The 17,353-nt window shown below is 63.7% G+C and overlaps 1 protein-coding gene across 14 annotated transcripts in view; it reads left to right on the forward strand.

Annotated features, from left to right (window-relative positions):
* TSNARE1 (t-SNARE domain containing 1) overlaps window positions 1-17,353 on the forward strand; it is a 153,555-nt gene that overhangs the window by 31,523 nt on the left and 104,679 nt on the right. For 11 of the 14 annotated variants that reach the window (XM_027063772.2, XM_027063773.2, XM_027063779.2 and 8 more), the window contains exons 2-4: window positions 5,583-5,708; window positions 12,164-12,313; window positions 13,328-13,822. In XM_027063772.2, the coding sequence (XP_026919573.2) occupies window positions 5,621-5,708; window positions 12,164-12,313; window positions 13,328-13,822 (733 nt within the window). In that variant the 5' untranslated portion in view covers window positions 5,583-5,620. Of the gene's footprint in view, window positions 1-5,578; window positions 5,709-7,282; window positions 7,399-12,163; window positions 12,314-13,327; window positions 13,823-17,353 lie in introns of those variants that run through there. The other 3 variants (XM_027063774.2, XM_027063775.2, XM_027063780.2) reach the window with 3 other exon arrangements.

Below are 17,353 nucleotides of genomic sequence, written 5' to 3' on the forward strand. Positions count from 1 at the left end.
CCACGCTCTTCTTCTACCCGGCCCTGCCTCCTCCAGGAAGCCTCCCCGCCTCCCTGCTGACCCCTCACACGGCAGGCACTGAAGGGAGCCGGCGCCCGTTTGCCGCTCTCTGTGTTGGACACGTTTCGGGTCATGGCTTGGGTCCTGTCCCTCAGCCCGGCTCTGTGCCCAGAGAAGGGCTCGCCATGTGTCCAGGGAGGGGCGGGGGGTCCCGGTGCCGCCGCGGCCCGACACCCACTTGGGTCCCAGAGGGGCGGGCGGGTGCAGTGTTGCCTGGAAAGGCAGATCGACCAGGGCTGTGGTTGTGCAGGGGTGGGGAAGAAGGGCAAGAGAGGGGCAGCAGGGTAGAGACGGGCGAGGACTCAGGTGAAGGACAGCGCCCCAGGCCAGAGCCCAGGCCTGAGGGCCAGGTCCCCAGGGCTGTCGGCAGGGCGAAGTCTGGGTGGGACCGAGGCAGGGTCCCCATGATGGTGCATCGGTCTCCCGCCTCCTTCCTTGTCTGTGCCCAGCTGGAGCGTGAGGCCCCACGGGCAGGGGGGACTGTGTGATGCTGAGTTTGCTGTGTCCCCATCACAGCGCAGGTCAGCGGTCCAGGGAATGCAGGCCCAAAGGTGAACTCACTCCTTGCTTAGCTCACTGAGGGCTGGACAGCTGCCCATTTTACACTTGAGAAGACAGACGCCTGCTCTCCATCCTTGGGGTCCCCTTCAGCTTGAGGGCTACCCTAGTCTAGAAAATACCGTCCTTTGTCTGCTGCCAGCAAGGTCAGCCGGGGTCTCGGGGCTCCCCTGCCTCTGACGGCCCCAGGCCGATGGAAGGAAGCTGCAGGCAGAGGTCATGTCCTGCTCGGGAGCCCGTCTGGGGCAGAGCCGGCCCTGTCCTGGCCCTGGCACCGGCCCTGGAGTCCAGGCCGCTGGACTCCAGCCTGGAGCTGTGTCCGCTGCTCTCTCCCGACCAGGGTCCGGGGGCGTCCTGCTGTCCATCTGTTCTCTCCTCTGGGGCCTAGGGGCTTTGTCCTGGGGGCAGGGCCGTGTTTCTGGGGCGTTCCCTGGCACCCCCCGCTTCCTTTGCTGCCCCAAAAGCAGGATCTGGGCACCACAAGGACAGACGGCTCCCTCAGGCTGCTGGCAACGAGCCTGGCGCCAGCCCTGCGGGTGCAGGGCCCCAGGAGCCGGCGGCTCGAGGAAGCCGCTCGACGGGAGGCCTGCTCGGGAGCAGGCAGTGTTCCCGTGGCCTCCGGCAGCTCCGAGGCGGTCCAGGGCCCTTCCCGGGTACTGCGGCCCATCAGCATCCCCCACCCCCGGCCCTCCCGTGGGCCTTGCTGCCGCTTCCGCCCGCCTGGGCCCCCGGTGGCCGCCCCGGCCTTTGTCCAGCTGCTCCCCCTCCCCGTCTGACTCCACCGCCGCCTGCCGCCTGCCCTCGCCCGTTGAGGGTCGGGGCGCGAACTGGCTGCCGGCGGCTGAGTGGGAGCGGTGTGGAGGAAGCTGATGGCGCGGCCCGGGCACAGGGCGCCTGGGGGACCTGAGTGTGTGCCCACGGCCCCTCGCTGTCTCCCAGCGATGGGGGTGGGGGGGGCGGCCCTGCTGGGTTCTGGGTCCCCCAGGGGCTGGAGCAGCGGGCCCAGGACAGGTACTGGTGTTTGGTGTTTCTGGTCCTCAGGCTGGGGCGCCTCTTTGTGGCTCTGGCAGTGGGGCAGCCTCACCCCCGTCTGCCGAGCAGACGCTGGTGGCACATGTTGCGGGTGGTGCCCGGCGAGAGGAGGTTGCGAGCCAGACGAGGCGGCAGGCTAGGGGTCTTTTCCCTTCCCTGCCTCTGCAGGTGGGCTGCTCATTGTCCTTTGCTTGCCCGGATGCAGCTGAGGGCAGCCCCCGTGGCCTCCGTTTGCCCCTCAGTGGTGCTGTGGGCTCGGCCCCTCTGTCCCTTTCTGCTGCCCTCCCTGCGCTGGGCACATTGTGGGCTCGGGCTGGGGGTCCCTAGTGTTGCCCCCTCTCCCCACCAGCCTCTGTCACCTCCTCTGGCAGGCCCCGGGCTCCCCTGTGTGCGGGCTGCCCCTCCCTTCCGACCCAGTCGGCTAGTCCTTCCTGCGCCCGTTTGGACCCCGCTTGAGCTGCTTCCTCTGGGGAGCTGCCAAGCCCGCCCAGTCTGGGGCTCTAGCCATGGCCCCCGGTCCCCACAGCTTCCTGTCCCAGGGGACATTCCCGCCGACTTCCGACAGATGCTCACGACCCCAAGGCTGTGCCGGGGCCCACCATGTTCACACCGGACACGGTGCCCAGTGCGCTGTGCCTGCCTGGGGTCCTCGTAGCCCCCCCAGGACAACATGCTGACCCTGGGGCCACCCTCCAGGCATCTGAAGAAAGTGTGGGTCTCTGCCTGGGTCGTCTGCTCAAGGCAGACACCCCCACAGCCTGCTGCTCTGTTTCCAGACTCCTCTTTCTGCGTGATGATCTCAGTGGAATCTTAAAAATGAAGCTTTAATGTTTCAGGATTATACACATACAGAGTGTAGAGAAAAAATGAGCCCTACGTGGTTATTTCGGAAAAACAGGGATTCCAGTTTCCTCTTCCCAGGGTCTGCTACTTTTGATCTTCTAGATCTTTGGGTAACTTTTCTCTGAATAACATGCTCGTTCACCACTTCTCCGTCGTTTCCAACAGTTAGACACTATCTACTGTCTTGCAAGATGACGACTGAAGTGTCCTTTCACACGTGTGCTTGAACTCACACACATGCACACTGAGCACACACATGACTCACACACCTGTGCACACACGAGCACACACACCTGTGCAACACGCTCGAGCACATGCATGCATACAGCACATGCATGCACGCACACACTTGTGCACACACACTCGAGCACATGCACACACATGTGCAGACACGCCCAAGCACACACATGCACACACACACGCGCATGTGCTTGAGCGCACGCACGCTTGGTTGAGCATACACGCACACACACATGCACACGCTCGAGCACATACACCTGTGCACACACGCTCGCGCACACACACTTGCCCTCCTCCAGCACGGCTCCGTGCTGCATCCTATTGGCAGGTGGATGAGGCCGTTCCTAACTGCAGCCGTTGAGGGCTGAGCCTCGTCATTACCTGGGATCGTCCTTGTTTCCCCTTCACCGTGTTTCCCTGGGGCTCGGTTAGGTCCAGACGCCGCGGCCATGATTGCACCCTCCCGAGGATGTGTGTCTGGAACCTTCTGCCGCTCTGGAACCTTCAGTCGCCCCCCTGGCCCTGGCACAGCTTGGGCCCTGGGCCTCTTGGCTCGTGCTGCAGGTGGTCGTGCCTGTTTTCCTGGGTTCTCCGTCCTAGGTGGAGTGTGGACTCTTGTCCTCTCCCAAGAAGGGCAGGGAAGGGCCTGCACCGTGTCAGAAAGTGTCTTCTGTGCCCTCACGGGGCTGCCGTGGTTTTAGGTTCTGTCCTCATGGCTCATGAGGGCCGTTGCCTTGAGTTTCTGGTTGCTCATCCCCTTCCCTTGGTTTCCTCTGTCCCCACGATTCCCGTCCCTCGGAGGCAGGAGGCCCATCCTGGCCTCCGGTCCCGTTCTGTCTCTGTTCTGCTTCCTGGGGCAGACGTCTCCCACCTTTGCACCAAGCGCCGCACTTGGGCGCCGTGGTGTCCCCAGCACCTTGTGTGCCCCGGGCGCCCCGGACAGCGTCCTGTGGGGCTTTGGGGGCAGTGCTTCCTGTCTCCAGGGCTGGTGGCGAGGGGCTGGGTGACCTGGATTTGCCCCCAAGGAGGCCACCTGGGGAGGTCGTGGGCACTGGGGTCGCCCCATGAGATCCGAAACCCTTTTCTGCCGGCCGTGTGGCCTTGGGCGCTTACCCCTCTGTGCCTCAGTGTCCCTGTCTGCGGCGTGAGCAGTGGTGGGGTGTCCTCGCAGCTGCTCGTGAGGACGGCGTGCAAGCCCGTGGAGGCGCGCAGGGAAGCGTGAGTGTGCCCGCTACTCTGGGCGCCAGCCCCAGCCGTTTCCTCGCCACGTTACACGGCTCTTCCCGGTGCCGCTCGCTCCGGGTTGTGTCCCCGTGTGTCCTGGGCTCCGTCTTCCACGTCCGACGTGCTCCCGTCAGGGGCTGGCAAGCGTGCGGGTGCCCGGCTTGCCGCGCCGAGACCTCCCCTCCAGGCCGGCGGTCACCCCTGCGTCCTCTCTTGCTGCTGGCTCCTCCCGCTCTCCCTGCGCGGCCCGTCTCCCCTCGTGGGGCATCCGGGAAGCCAAGTCCAGCGGTGACCTCGGCAGGCATCCGGGATGTGAGGCCCGCACTCCTTGGAGCACGTGCGGGGCCCCCGGGGCCCCCCCTGACAGCTGTCCTGTTGGGGCCAGATTTCGTCATCCGCTCCAACCACCACCGTCCCATCGCAGCCGGAAGCAGCTGTGAGAACCAGCGCGTCCGTCGAGCCCGCCTGCGGATTTACCGGGAGCCGGGCGGCCCGTCTTCTTGCTGAGCTGTTCTGTCCGGGCACATGCAGTTGTGTGTCCTAAAGTTGTGTCACTTACTTAACAGCTGATGGATTTACTGTTGTTCTAAGATGAGTTACTGAATATAGCTTTATAACCATGTTTTAATTTGTAACCCAGTAAGCACCAGTGGACGTCCCGCCCGTAAACCAGAGCTCTTTGGGGTGCTCCGGAGTTCCTGGCCGTGGAGGGGCCCTGGCTGGCAGACGGCTCGGGCAGCCCGCTCCGTGGGCCCCCGCCGGCCCCGGGAGCTCTCAGGTCCAGCCCTGCCCTCTCGCGCTCTCGCGTGGGCTTTTGTCCAGGGCAGTGGAGTAGTGGCTGCGATGTGCTGGGAGCCCAGCCCGGCCTGCCGGGAGTGCTCCGTGGGCCGAGCCAGCGCCGTCGGGACGTGGCCGATCAGCCGCTCGCCGGACGGGTCTCTGTGCACACGGCACGTGTGCGGCCACCCGGGAAGCTGATGACACTGGAGGGTCCTGGGGGGCAGTTCATGTCTGGAGATGTCCCTTCCGCCGCCCTGGAGCTGTGGTTCACCGGAGAAGCAGGTGGGGCGGGCAGGAGGCCGAGTGCCCGCGGCCGGGACGGCCGGTGTCGTGTTCAGGCGGCGATACAGGCGGTCGTGTTCCGAGAGTGCCGGGACCGTGGGTGTCACTTCCTGCTCTCTGTGTGCCTGGGAGGCAGGGCCTCGCGTCCCCCTGATCTTACAGATGGGGTCGCTGAGCCCACAGAGGGTCAGTGTCCCGTCCGAGCTGCATCGGTACACGTGTTGAGGTGGGTCCGGCCCAGGCAGCCTGTCCCCAGCCCTCCTGCCGACTCGTGAGGCTCAGAAGAACTGAGCTGGAGCCAGGGGCTTGGCGGGTTCACAAGCCCCGTGGGTTCTCAGCTCGGCAGGCAGGGGTGGGCTTGCTCAGGGGAGAGGTGATTCCCGGTGTCCTCACGTGAGGACGGTGGAACAGGTAGGCACCTGAAGGGGCTCAGTTGGGCGGAGATGCAGGGGTGGGGACGACGTGAAGCCAGGCCGGTGGGCTGGGCGGGCAGGGGCCCGAGTGACCCTGGGTCTGGAGCACTAACTCCTCTTCTCTCCCTTCCTGCTTTTTGTCTCCTCCAGCTCCGTGGGAAGGCAGTGGCCTTGCTCTCTGTAAAAAGATGTCCTATGGATCCATCGCTGGCAGTGGTGGCCTGGGGAGCCACAGCCCTTTTGGGGGACCCTCCAGACAAGGCTATCAGCCCCTAGGTAATGACAGTGGCTCGTGGTGTTGGAAGGGTGGCAGGGGTGGCAGTGGGCGGGTCTCTGCTGTGTCGCGGTGGTGGCAGGGGTAGGTGGGCTGTGGGAGCAGTGCTGCCTGTGGCCAGGGGCTGGGGCGGGGTGGTTGGTGTTGGACTGGGTCAGCACCAGGAGAGGCGGCCCGCCGTGGGGACGGACCTGGTGTCTGAGGCCATTCTGGCCTCAGGCTGGCACTCAGCAGGTGCCCCGAGCTGGTCTGGGGGTGCCTGGGGTACCTGGCCAACAGCTGAGTGGATGGATGGCCTAGACTGGTCTTCCTAATGACAGTGTGGTGCAGGGGTGTAATTTTTGCAACACACAGGGGAGGAAACTGAGGCCAGGCGGGCTTGGGGGCTCCATGCAGCTGGTGCAGGGCAGAGCGGGGACCCCCCTCTAGGACTCCCAAGTCCCCTTGCCCTGTCCCAGCACCGCCTCACTCTCAACAGCGTGGTTCTGGCTTCTTTGTCTTCTTCCTACTTTTGCCTGTGTGTGTGTGTGTGTGTGTGTGTGTGTGTGTGTCCGTCCGTCCGTCCCCACAGGCCCCCCTGCTGCCTTCGCATGTCTCAGAACTTTGTTCCGTACAATTTATTATTCTGCCGTTTGCTGGCTTTGCTCCTGAATCCCTGATGTCGAATGTCGCTGTCCCCTTGCGTCTTCCTGCTCTGTGGCTGCGTGGCACCTGCACGGGTCCACGTGCGAGGGCCAGCGTGGGCGTCTGTTTGGGGCGCCGTCGCCCGGCAGGTGCAGGGGACCCGTTGGCTGTGTCTGGGCTGCCGCGCATCCGAGGCGCGTGCTGGTCCCGCTCCAGTGCCCCTGGTGCCCCGTCCTGGTCAGCTGTGCTGGTGCCACCCCGGTGCCCTTGGCGCCCCGTCCCCGTCATGCCGCGTGGCAGCCGGTGGCGGCCGGTGACCGTGTGCGGTCTGTGGGTGGGGAACAGTGTCTTCTGGCTTCGCTTTCCATTTCTCTGGTGACCGATGGGTCGGGTCCATTTCTTCTCCAGCTGAGAACTCTTCCCGTTAACTCTCCTCTCAGGTTTGCCGTGTTCCTGCTGATCTGTAAGGGTCCCTTCTGCATCCTGGACGGACCCGTCGTCAGCTGGCCCTCCGCATCTTTGCCCGGCGGGGGCCTGCTTCCCTCTGTGGTGCCTGCTGGGCGGGTGCGGGCTGCTGGAGCGCCTGAGCGTGCCTGTGGTTTCTGTCACCTTTGCACTTTGGTTCAGTGTGACAAGTCCTGGCACGAGCTGGTACCGGGTTTCCTTTCCTACGACGAGGTTTGGCTTTCCGGGGTCAGTCTTTCACCACCTGGACTTCTGTTTACGGCGAGAGGTGTGTGTGGGGGTGGGGCCGTGATGCTGTTTCTCCAGTCCTGGGGCTAGTCTCCGTAGATGCCGTCCCATCCTGCAGGCCCGCAGAGCCAGAGTTCTGGGAGCTTCCGCGTGGGCTCTCTTGGTCAGTTTTTCTCTTCCTGCCCCAAATCCCGCCTTAGTTTTCAGGGTTACGGGTTTTGGTATTTTTTACGTAAGTCGCCCTACTTGTTTTTCTCAGACATGGCTTGGGTGTTTCTGGCCCTTCGTTCTTGAACATGAACTTCAGACTCCCGCCCCTCGGGCCTGGAGCACTGGCGGGAGCCGCCGTGCACCTGCCGCACTCACCTGGTACAGGTGAGTCCTGGCCCCGTCATCGCCGCGGGCTTCCGGTCCGTGAGTGCGCCTTTGTCTTCCTCAGATCTTCTTCCGTATCGTTCAGCAAAGTCTTACAACTTGTACCGTAGAAATCTTACATACCTTTTGTTAGCCTTGCTCTCACGAAGAACACGTGTTTGTCGATGCTGTCGTAAGCGGCACCGTTCTGAATATTACGCGTTCGAAATCTTTGTTGCTGGTTCACATACACGGGAACTGGTTTTTTAAAAAAGCAGTCTTGACGTTTTATTTAGTTTTTAAACTTTCAAGATGTGGACGGTTTCAAACATAGAAAAGTGGACATTGCAGCGCCCGGGTGACTCACTTGGTTAAGCGTCTGACTCTTGATTCCGATCGGGTCATGATCTCAGGGTCATGGGATCAAGCCCCGTGTCGGGCTCCATGCTGACAGCACAGCACCTGCTTGGGATTCCCGCTCCCTCTCCCCCTCCCCCTCCCCCTCCGTCTGCCACCCGCCCCCCTGCTCGTGTGTGCACTCATGCCCCCTCTCTCTCAAAAAAAGAAAAACAAGGAGTAGACACAATAACGTAGCGAGCCCCGGGGCTGCCTGCTCCACCTCATCAGGTTTCTACTCGTGGCCCGTCCAGCTCCTCGTGCCCTTGGCCTGCCCCTGCGTCATTCTGTGCTGAGTCCCAGACATAGCGCGCACCCTCCGTTGACATGTCCACGTGCCTCTGAGCGCCCCCAGAGGGCCTGGTCGGATGTGCCCCGCTGTCAATCACAGCTCGGTGGCCTCACGCTGGGAAGCGGGACCCTGGGAAGACCCGTGTGCTGACAGGCCTCCTACGTCTCTCGGAAGCTCGAGCTTCTCCATCGTTTTGGCCCTTTTTTCCTCGAAGTTTATTTCTTGAAGAAACCCCGTTTTTCCTGCGGAGCGTAATTGATTTTTGCCCCCCAACTTTATATCCTGCCGTTTTGCCAAACTCCTATTGACCGTAATCATTGTCTGCATGGTGTCATTCGTAAATAGTGACATTTTTTTCTCTTCTTCCCCAGTGCGTTCGCCCTTCTTCTGCCTTCCTGAGCCGCTCAGAGCCTCTGTGATGCTGAGCGACAGGGTGTTTGTCTCCTGTGTGAGTCTCTGGAGGGACAGGACTCCATGTTCCTTAAGTGTTTCTGGATTTTGCTGTAAAAGCATCGGGCGTAGTGTTCCCTTTGGGGAATGCTTTTTAGATTAGCACTTCATGTCTCCAGTTGTAAAAACTACCCAGGCTCTCTATTTCCTCTTGGGTCATTTTGGTTAAATCAAAGTGAGACCTCCGTCTGCTTCATGTAAACGTTCGAATTTATGGAAGTGAAATGCAGACAGTAGCCGCTGGTTGCTGATGAGGCAGCCCTGTGGCGTCGCTGAGGGCCTGGCCGGGGGCCGCCTGCCCTACGCTGCCCCTGCCCCACCACCTGGACGTGCGTGACCTCCCACGGACCGCGGCAAATCCCAAAGGCTGGGAGCACTCACTCTTGCGGTGGCTGCTGTGTTACTAACAGTCAAGGTATCTGGATCGCATTCTTTTTTTTTTTATTCCTGATAGAGTTTATTTGTACCTTCCTTATTTTCTTCTTTTACGATCGTGTTGACTGAGGCTTGGCAGTTTTGTAAGTCTCTCTGACGAACTGACTCCTGACTTTCTTGACACCTTCCAGTACATGCGTCTGTACGTGATTGATCTCTGCTCACATTTTTATTGTTTTCTTCCTTTTTTCTTGAAGCTGGAGCTGTTTGATTTTTGTGACTCCTGAGGAGGATGTTTACCTCATTCGTGTTCAGTTTTTATTCTTTCATAATAAAACCACTTTAGATTATAAATGTCCAAATAATCACTGCTTTCGTTGAGCGTCAGACATTTAAAAGTATATATTATTCTTAAGTTAGACTTCGGGTGTATTTTCTCATTTCCGTTATGATTTCTTCTTTGACTCGGGATTTATTTCAAACTGTGGTTCATCGTTTCCAAATATATGTGTTTTTTTTCTGGCTATCTTTAAAAAAGGATTCTACTTAATTGCATTTTTGCCAGAACAGGATCTATATTGTCCTGATTTGTTGACAGTTGTCGGGACCCGGCTGCTTATACTGTGTCCTCTGCGGGGCGCCCTGAAAAGGGTCCGGGTAGGGGCCTGGGTGGTGGGGCCGGGCGGAGACCCCCGTGTGCGGGAGCGGCTGCCGTCACCCGGGACCCACTGTGCACCGAGCCCTGGGGTACATGTGACCCTGGAGGGAGTCATGCAGAGCTTAGGGTGACCTTTTCGTGGAGGAGTCACAGCAGGAAGTTGACTGGCCGACAACTAACACGTGAAGAACTCACATAAATCGAAGGGAAACCCGACAGTCCTCACGCAAGCGGGCCAACTCGCGAGCTCACTGCGGGCGGGAGGCCTCACTGTGCCCAGAGAGACGGACTTGGAGGTGACCGCGTGCCGGCTCGCTCCGGAGGGGAGGGCACGGGCAGTTCCCGGACCCCGCAGCCTGCCCTCTCCTGGCCCGGTGCCGCCGCCTCCTGGACGGCTGGGAAGTCACCGACCTGTGGGCAGGGGTGCCGGGTGTGGCGGTGGCCGACAGAGGATTCGCTGAGCGAGCCGGCGGGGCGAGGCGCAGCCTGGGTCGGGCTGTGATGGCGGTGTTAGCGTCAGTTGAAGGTGGCTGGGCGGCCTCTGCACATGTCCAGACGTGGTGACGGGTGTGCTGACTGGAGGACGCGGAGCCGTGCCCGGAGCGTTCTAATTGTGTGTGACCCCTGCCCCCACGGTAACAGTGTTCGCCTCCAGATGCCATCATCACAGATGATCTGTATCGTTTTCTTATAACTGCGTTCGAACTTCTCCTCGCAACCGTGTGTGTTCTAATAGTCAGAAACAATAGTTGTCTCCGGACCCCCTCAAAGTTCCAGGCTCATGTGATTCCGGAGGGCAGGCCACACGGGCTCCTCCACAGGTGTCTGGGGACCGTGTGGACTGAGCAGGAGGAGGTGGGCAGGGCCCGGGCTCGCCGTGGCCAGATGCCAGTGTGGCGAGGTCATCGGGTGGCGATGCGGGCGCCAGCTAGGCCTCCAGTCTCCCTGCCCCCACGGGGGGAGCTCTGGGGGGCCCGAAGCACAGGGTGACCCCAGTTGCCAGGTACCTGGACGCTGTTACCCGGGGAATGCGTGCCTGCAGGGGCACCTGGCAGGTGTCTGGGGAGCGGACCCGCCCCGCAGGCTCCCCACGAAGCCCTCAGGAAGAGGGGCTGCGGGAGACGGGCCCTGGCCTGGAGGCTCGTGCTCAGACCCACAGATGCCTCCGTGTCGGCCCTCGGCCCCCGCCTCCCTCTCCCGTGCCCTGACCGTCCGGGCCGCGCCTGCCTCCCCACACACGGAGGAGAATTCTCTCGGTCTGACTCGGAGACGTGCTTGTTGCGGTTGTCTGTGGCCGGGGAGCCTCCCCCCTCGAGTAAGCCGGCTGCCGTCCTGCCGTCCCGCGTCCTTCCCCTGACGGCACAGGCACAGGGGCCACCTTCCCGGAAGGGTGGAGGCTCCTCCCGAGGGGTGCCCTCCTCCCCGAGTCTGGCCGGGGGCCCCGGGGGCTGCCTGTGTGCTTTGGGTTCTTGCCGCCTGGAGACCTCTCCCACCCCGGGTGGGGTCCTAGGGGGATTGCTTGGTACAGCCCTTCTGTCCCTGTCACACTGGGCCGCCGTGCCCCTCCTCCCCCCCGCCCCCTGCAGAGCGGTGTCCTTTGCTGTCCCCTCTGGGGAGATGCAAGTCTCAGGCCTTTTCCGGGAAGGAGCTGCCCCTTCAGGAGCTCTGAGCTGGGAATGGCCTGGGACAGGCCGTGTCCCTGGGTTTCAGAGCAGTTGTCAGTGTGGTCAGGTCGGCCGACACCTTCTAGAGCTCGCTCCCTGAAAACTGCCTTTTCAGAGAGAGCTCCAGAGAGAACAGGGTCACACAGACAGCCCCGGGCTCTGGTTTGGGTGGCCCCAGGCTGCACGCACCCCCTCATCGACTCAAGGTGCCATGGATTGAAGGGCACATCTCTCAGAGACGTAAAGGTGTTTTTATAAGGCGTGTCTTTGGTTGACGCATTACGGGAAAATGTGTCCAGGAAGTGTTTTTGAATACATGAAAATTACCAAGTGTCTCCCCTGGGGGACCAACCCCATGATGGGAGCCTGTTGGGGGCCAGGGAGCAGGAGGAGGCCGCCCAGGTGCCCGGAGCCACTGCCCCTCAGCTGTGCAGCCGAGAGGCAGGAGGGCGGGTTTTATATTTATCTTCGCTGCCCAGAAGCCACGGAACAACGTTCTTACAACAGAATGATCCCGTGCCTGGTTGCTGTGGTGATTTTGAACTGCCATAAACATCCCTAAGGCCTTGCCCCCCGTTTGTGTACATCATTTGTTTCAGACAGGTGACAGGTAACACCCGCTGAAGGCCTGGCCTGGTCTGTGGGCCGTGCCTCAAGGCCCTGCTCTAGGCGATTTCGTCCTTGTTTGGGGTCACCTTTTGGAGTAATGGTGGTTCAAAGAAAGATCTGGAGCATTTAAAGTATTGAACTTGGTGCTGGCCTCCGGCAGAGGGTTTGGCAGTCTGGGAGGGCTTCTTGGAGGAGGTGGGACTGAATGGAGCTTCTTGGCGTGGATGCTTGGAGGGCTCAGGGCACCTGCTGTCCTGTGTGGGGGCCTTGCTCTGCCAGCAGCACCCGAGCTGCTCTGTGGACGGGCTGGGTGTAACTGTGACTGTCCCTTGCTGTCTGTAGAGTGCGCTAAATGTTGGACCGAGTATGGAATACGCCATTTCCCCTGCCCGTCGCCAGAGAGCAGCCCGCAGGACCCCTGTGTGGGCAAGGACGGGGAAGGTGATCTGGGGTCGGCGGGCACGCCCAGAGGCCCGAGGGCCAGGAAGCGAGGTACTTCCGCTCGGGTGCTGGGTCCGGGAGGGTTCCGGGGAAGGCCGCCCAGAGATGCCCAGCGCCAAGGAGGGAGGGTCAGCAGGTGGGAGCTGGGCGAGGCGGCCTGAGGCTGGCCGGGATTCTGGTTAGTCTGTACCTCCCCCCCGCTAGCCTTTCCCTTCTCCAGGGATGGCAGATGGTGTGGCCGGGCTGGACTGGTGACAGAGGGGTGCGGCATGAGGACTTGTGCTGGTCGGGGCCCCGTGGGCTCCAGGGATGAGGCTCAGACCTGTGGGACTGGTTCCCTTGGCCCCTTCACTCCGGAGCCAGGATTCTCCCCGCAGGGGGCGCTGGTGAGGGAGAGTCGGGGTCCCTGGCGTGCGCTGTAGTGAGGGCAGGGGCTGTGGGCCTCTGTAGGGGTCGCCTTCTGATTGACGGGGACCTGGAGGGAGACAGGCGGGGGGCTGCTCTCTGCGTGCTCCGCGGGGCTCAGACATCCCTCTGCCCTCAGGGGCTTTCTCCTCACGCCTGGGAAACCCGTGGTCTGATGGGGGAGCTGCCTCCTCTGCCCTTACAGATGGCCCCCTGCACCCCCGGCAGGCATGTGCCGGCTGGGGACAGAGCTCCCAGCTGGGCAGAGGCCCGAGGACCTGCTGCTTGCACGCCCAGCCCCAGACCCCCGTGTGTTGAGGACCGCAGGCTGCGGGGGCTCGGAGGGGCGGGGCGGGGCCTCTCCGCCAGGGCCGCCGGGCGCGTCCGTGGCCAGGCTGTCCCCTGGGGAGGGATGACCTGGGAATGCTCCTGCCTGTCTGGTTCCTTGGCTCCCGATGACGGCTGCCAGAGGTGGCCCTTTCTGGAGACGTGCCCCGCAGCCCGGAAGTGAAGCGCCTTGCCCGCGGAGCCCAGTCGGACCTGTGGACACCCACAGGGAGGGGCCGGCAGTGTCCTGAAGCCGAAGCCAGAGAGGAGGCGCCCTGGGGGCCACCCCGCCGGCCCAGGGCCTTACACACCCGCCTTTTGGTGCCGTTCCAGGGCCAGGGGTCGCCCCCGAAGGCAGCGGGACACCAGAGCCCGGCTCACCGCCTGCCGCGAGCCCGAGGAAGGACTCTGCCGGCGGGGCCCACGGCCGGCTGGCGGGGCCCGGCGCCACGCGGGCCAAGAAGAGGAAACCCAACTTCTGCCCGCAGGAGACAGAGGTCCTGGTGTCCAAGGTCAGCAAGCACCACCAGCTGCTGTTCGGCACGGGGCTGCTGAAGGCCGAGCCCACCCGCAGGTACCACGTGTGGAGCCGCATCCTGCAGGCCGTGAACGCCCTGGGCTACTGCCGCCGGGACGTCGTGGACCTCAAGCACAAGTGGAGGGACCTGCGCGCTGTCGTGCGGCGCAAGCTGGGCGACCTCCGCCACGTGGCCCGCGGCCCCGGCCGGCTCCAGGCCTCGGCCCTCACGCCTGTGGAGCAGGTGGTGGCCGAGACCTTCTCCTGCCAGGCCCCCGCCCCGGAGGGCCTCGGCCTGGAGCCGCTCAGAGGTGAGTGCCTTGCCCCGGCCGTCCGGCCGGCGGGAGGCGCAGGCCCGCGGTGGCCTGCTCGTGGCCAGGCCTCGGTCCTCCCGCCACGCTCTCCTCCCCTCTCCTCTTCCCCACCTGCACCACCTCCCGTGGCTCCCGCCCCCGGACTGGCGCACTCGCCTGCCCGCACGGGGACAGCCTTCTGAATGTCCGGGCGTGGCAGGTGGATCCACCTCAGCCCTGACCCTCGCGGCTGCGGAGCGGGGAGCCGGGCACACGACACGGTCTTCCCCCGAGGACTCCGCTTCCTGCCTCTGGACCCCGGCCCCCAGGAGGAAACGCGTTTCCTGTTGCTGTCCCGTGTACGCGCACACACCCGAAGCACGCGGGTTTCGTGCGCTCACCCCACGTCACCCTCTGTGCCTCGGCGTGCCCCTCTCTTGCTCTCCTGTCCCGTCCAGGGCTCTCAGCCTGTGCGTGAAGTAAAGTGCTCCCGCCGACTCTCTGGTTTTAAGGCCTGGGTGGTAGAGCTGGGGTTTGGCCTGACGCCCAGAGCCGGCCCCGTGGCGTCGGGATGCGGCGGGGGTGGGCGCCTTGAGTCCTCTGGGGCGTGCTGCCCTGTGGGGGGGTCACTTCTCGAAGGTTCCTGTCGGGCACAGGGGGTCGGGGGACCCGTGGAGGTCCAGCGGGGCGTCAGAGAGCCCAGTGGGTGGGTCCCAGACAGGGGCAGGGACTGCTGGGTGGGGCTTTGCAGCGGCAGCAGCCTTGGGGCCAGAGGCGGAGGAAGGCCGGTAGTGGGGGGGGAGGGGGGAGGACGGCAGGTACAGGGGAGGTGTGGGGGGCGTGCAGGTCATCTGTGCGTGCCTCCTTGGTCATCGGGACTGCCGGTGTTAGGTCCTGAGGACCGTTTCTAAGTCCGTACCTGGTGTTCGGCTTTGAAACGGGGCCAGAAGATACACAAAGAACGTCAGAAACAAAACAGAAGCAGACACGTGTTTGTGCAGCAGACAGGACAGGCGTTGCCTTGCTTCTCCCCCGCCAGCCCCGCATTTGGGGACGTCGTCTCCGCCGGTGGCAGGCAAGGCGGTGGTCTGGGTGCCGCTGCCTGTGGTGTCCTCGGTGGCACCTGGTGCTGGCCGGGGCCACGAAGCAGTGGGATCCCGAGGCTGAGGGCCTCCTGCTCTGTAATGTCAGGTGTGGACACCTCCGTGGCCTGCCGTGGGCAGCGGGAGAGCTCGAGGTGCCCAGAACCTGTGCCTCCGTTCCTTGGTTCCCGTGTTCTTCCCGGACGGAGCCCAACGCTTGCCTCCCTCCTCCAAGACCGGACTGCTGCCCCGCACCCCGAGCTCGAGGCCCCCTCCTCCCTGGCCCTGCTGACCCTGAGCCCGCTTGCGGCCCTGCTGTGGCCCTGGCCCCAGACTGAGCCCTGCGCGGTCCCTCGGGCTCCCCTCTGCCTCCTGGGTCTCCCCTTCCCCCCGTGGGGGGAGGGGGGCCGGTGCATTCGGCTCAGGGTGGAGGTACTCTCACTGGTGGGGGACCCAAAGTGCACACCTTCCTCACAGCCCCGCCCTCCGGCTCCTCCCCCTCCAGCACTCTCCCCCTCCCCCTCCCCCCAGGTCCTTGTCCCTGTTGCAGGCCCTGAGGCAGGAGTGTGGCCCCCCTGGCAGGGCTCCCTACGGGCCCCTCGGGCCCTTGGCTCCCAGCACCGGGCTTTCCCGGCTTTGTGATGGTTGTCCACACACCTTCTCACCTCCCTGGCACCGTGGCCTGCCGCACACCTGGGTTTCGGGGAGTGGCTGAGCATGTGTGGGAGGCTCCATGGTGTGGCCCGGGTGCAGGTGGCGGGCCTCGCTCCGCACCGGGGACGTCCTGCTGCCCGCCCAGACTTGGATCTGGTCACATGGCCTTTCTTCCCCAGATCGCTTTGCGGGGGGGCTGTTGCTGCAGAACAAGGAGACGATCTCTCCGGGAGAAACAGGAAAGTACAGAGTACCTGTGTATTCAGGGTCATCCCCCTGAGATTTGGTGCTGTCCCTGCCTCTCCCTGGAACGCAGCCCCTCCCTGGGTCCTCCTTGGTGCCCTCAGCACGGGCCCCGGGCCGAGAGCCAGGCCAGGCGCCCCCAACCCCGCACCTCCTCTCGCCCTGTCCAGTGGGGGCTCCCTGCTGCTTAGGAAGGAGGACGCCTCTGATGCTCAGAGGATCCCGTGCTGTCCCTCTTTCCTTCCTGTGCCTCATGCACACGTGGGTCAGGATCCACTCCCCCCGTCCCCCCACCACCGCCGCCCCGCTTCCTCCCTCCGCTTGGTGCAGGGGCAGAGATCCAGCCTGTGTCCGCAGGGTGAGTAGACCCAGAAGTGGAGCGTCCTGTGACGCCCGAACGTTGTGACTCCGGTCTGCTCTTAGAGCGCCTCGGTTCTGAGTTTCCGCTCCGGTTGGCAGAGGTGGGGCTGGCCAGGGGGTCTCCCTGTGCTTCTGCTCCAGCCGTGTTCTGGGGTGTGGGGTACACCCGGTGGGGCTCCCCGTGTTGTGCAGCTGTGATGAGCATGTGAGGCTCAGAAGGGGGATGCCCTCAGGGGACTGGTCCCCCAGCTCTGCTCACTGTCTGCCCCAGTGCACAGTGGCCCCGTGGGGTGGGAGGCAGGCGGGCACTCGTGACCCCACTGGGTTCCACGGAATCGGCAGCTGCTTGGCTGGGCCCGGAGGCCAGAGGTGCATGGTCCCCTGTGGAGGCCGGCTGTGTGTGTGTGGGGGGGGGGGAGCCGAGGGGCCGGCCAGGGGACCTTGTCCTTTCCTTTGCCGCTGGTGCCCGTTGGGTGTGCTTGGACTTGCCCTCACTGGGGGTTGCTCAGCGTGGGGCTCGCACATCCCCGCGTCCTGTCTGTGGGACGGCCAGTGTCGTCCAGGGAACGGGCTGCTGCTGTCATCACCAGCCTCCTCGGGGCCCTGGGTCTGTGCGGGCGCGGTGCTGGCGGACCCCCAGCAGCCCACCTGGGCAGCAGCGCCTGCGCACTGGGCCACTGGGTTTCTCCCAGACCTGTCCGCTCTGGACCCGAGAGGCCCCCTGACTTCCTTGCTCATCCCGCGTCTGGGGCACCGTACTGCCACTCGGCCTCCTCCTGCCTGGCCCGAGTGGGCACGCAGTCCTTCAGCCAGCCCTTGGCGGCGGGGCAGAGCCCAGCTGTCCGGCCAGCCCATGTGTGACAGGGCAGGTGGGGGCGATGTGCGGCTCCAGGGGGCTCCAGCGCTGGTCCCTCCAGCACTGCTGGGTGGGCCGCTGCCTCTGGACCCGGCGGCATGAAGGGCAGGTGTCTGGAACAGGCGTGGAGCTGGGCCCTGTAGGGGACAGAGGGCATTGCCAAGTGTGCGTTGGAAGCCTCGAGTCCCCGTCCTGCCCTGGGCACCTCTGTGGAGATGCTCAGGTGGTTCCCCGGATTTGCGTGCTCAGGAAGGAGCGTCCCGTTGTCTCTGCAGAGGGCGGGGGTGCTGGAGGGCCGTCCGTGTGTCTGTGTCCCGGGAGCCTGTCCTTCTGTCTGCCCTGATGGATGGTTTT

The sequence above is a fragment of the Acinonyx jubatus genome, chromosome F2 (assembly GCF_027475565.1).
Source record: "Acinonyx jubatus isolate Ajub_Pintada_27869175 chromosome F2, VMU_Ajub_asm_v1.0, whole genome shotgun sequence".
NCBI classification, from domain to species: domain Eukaryota; kingdom Metazoa; phylum Chordata; class Mammalia; order Carnivora; family Felidae; genus Acinonyx; species Acinonyx jubatus.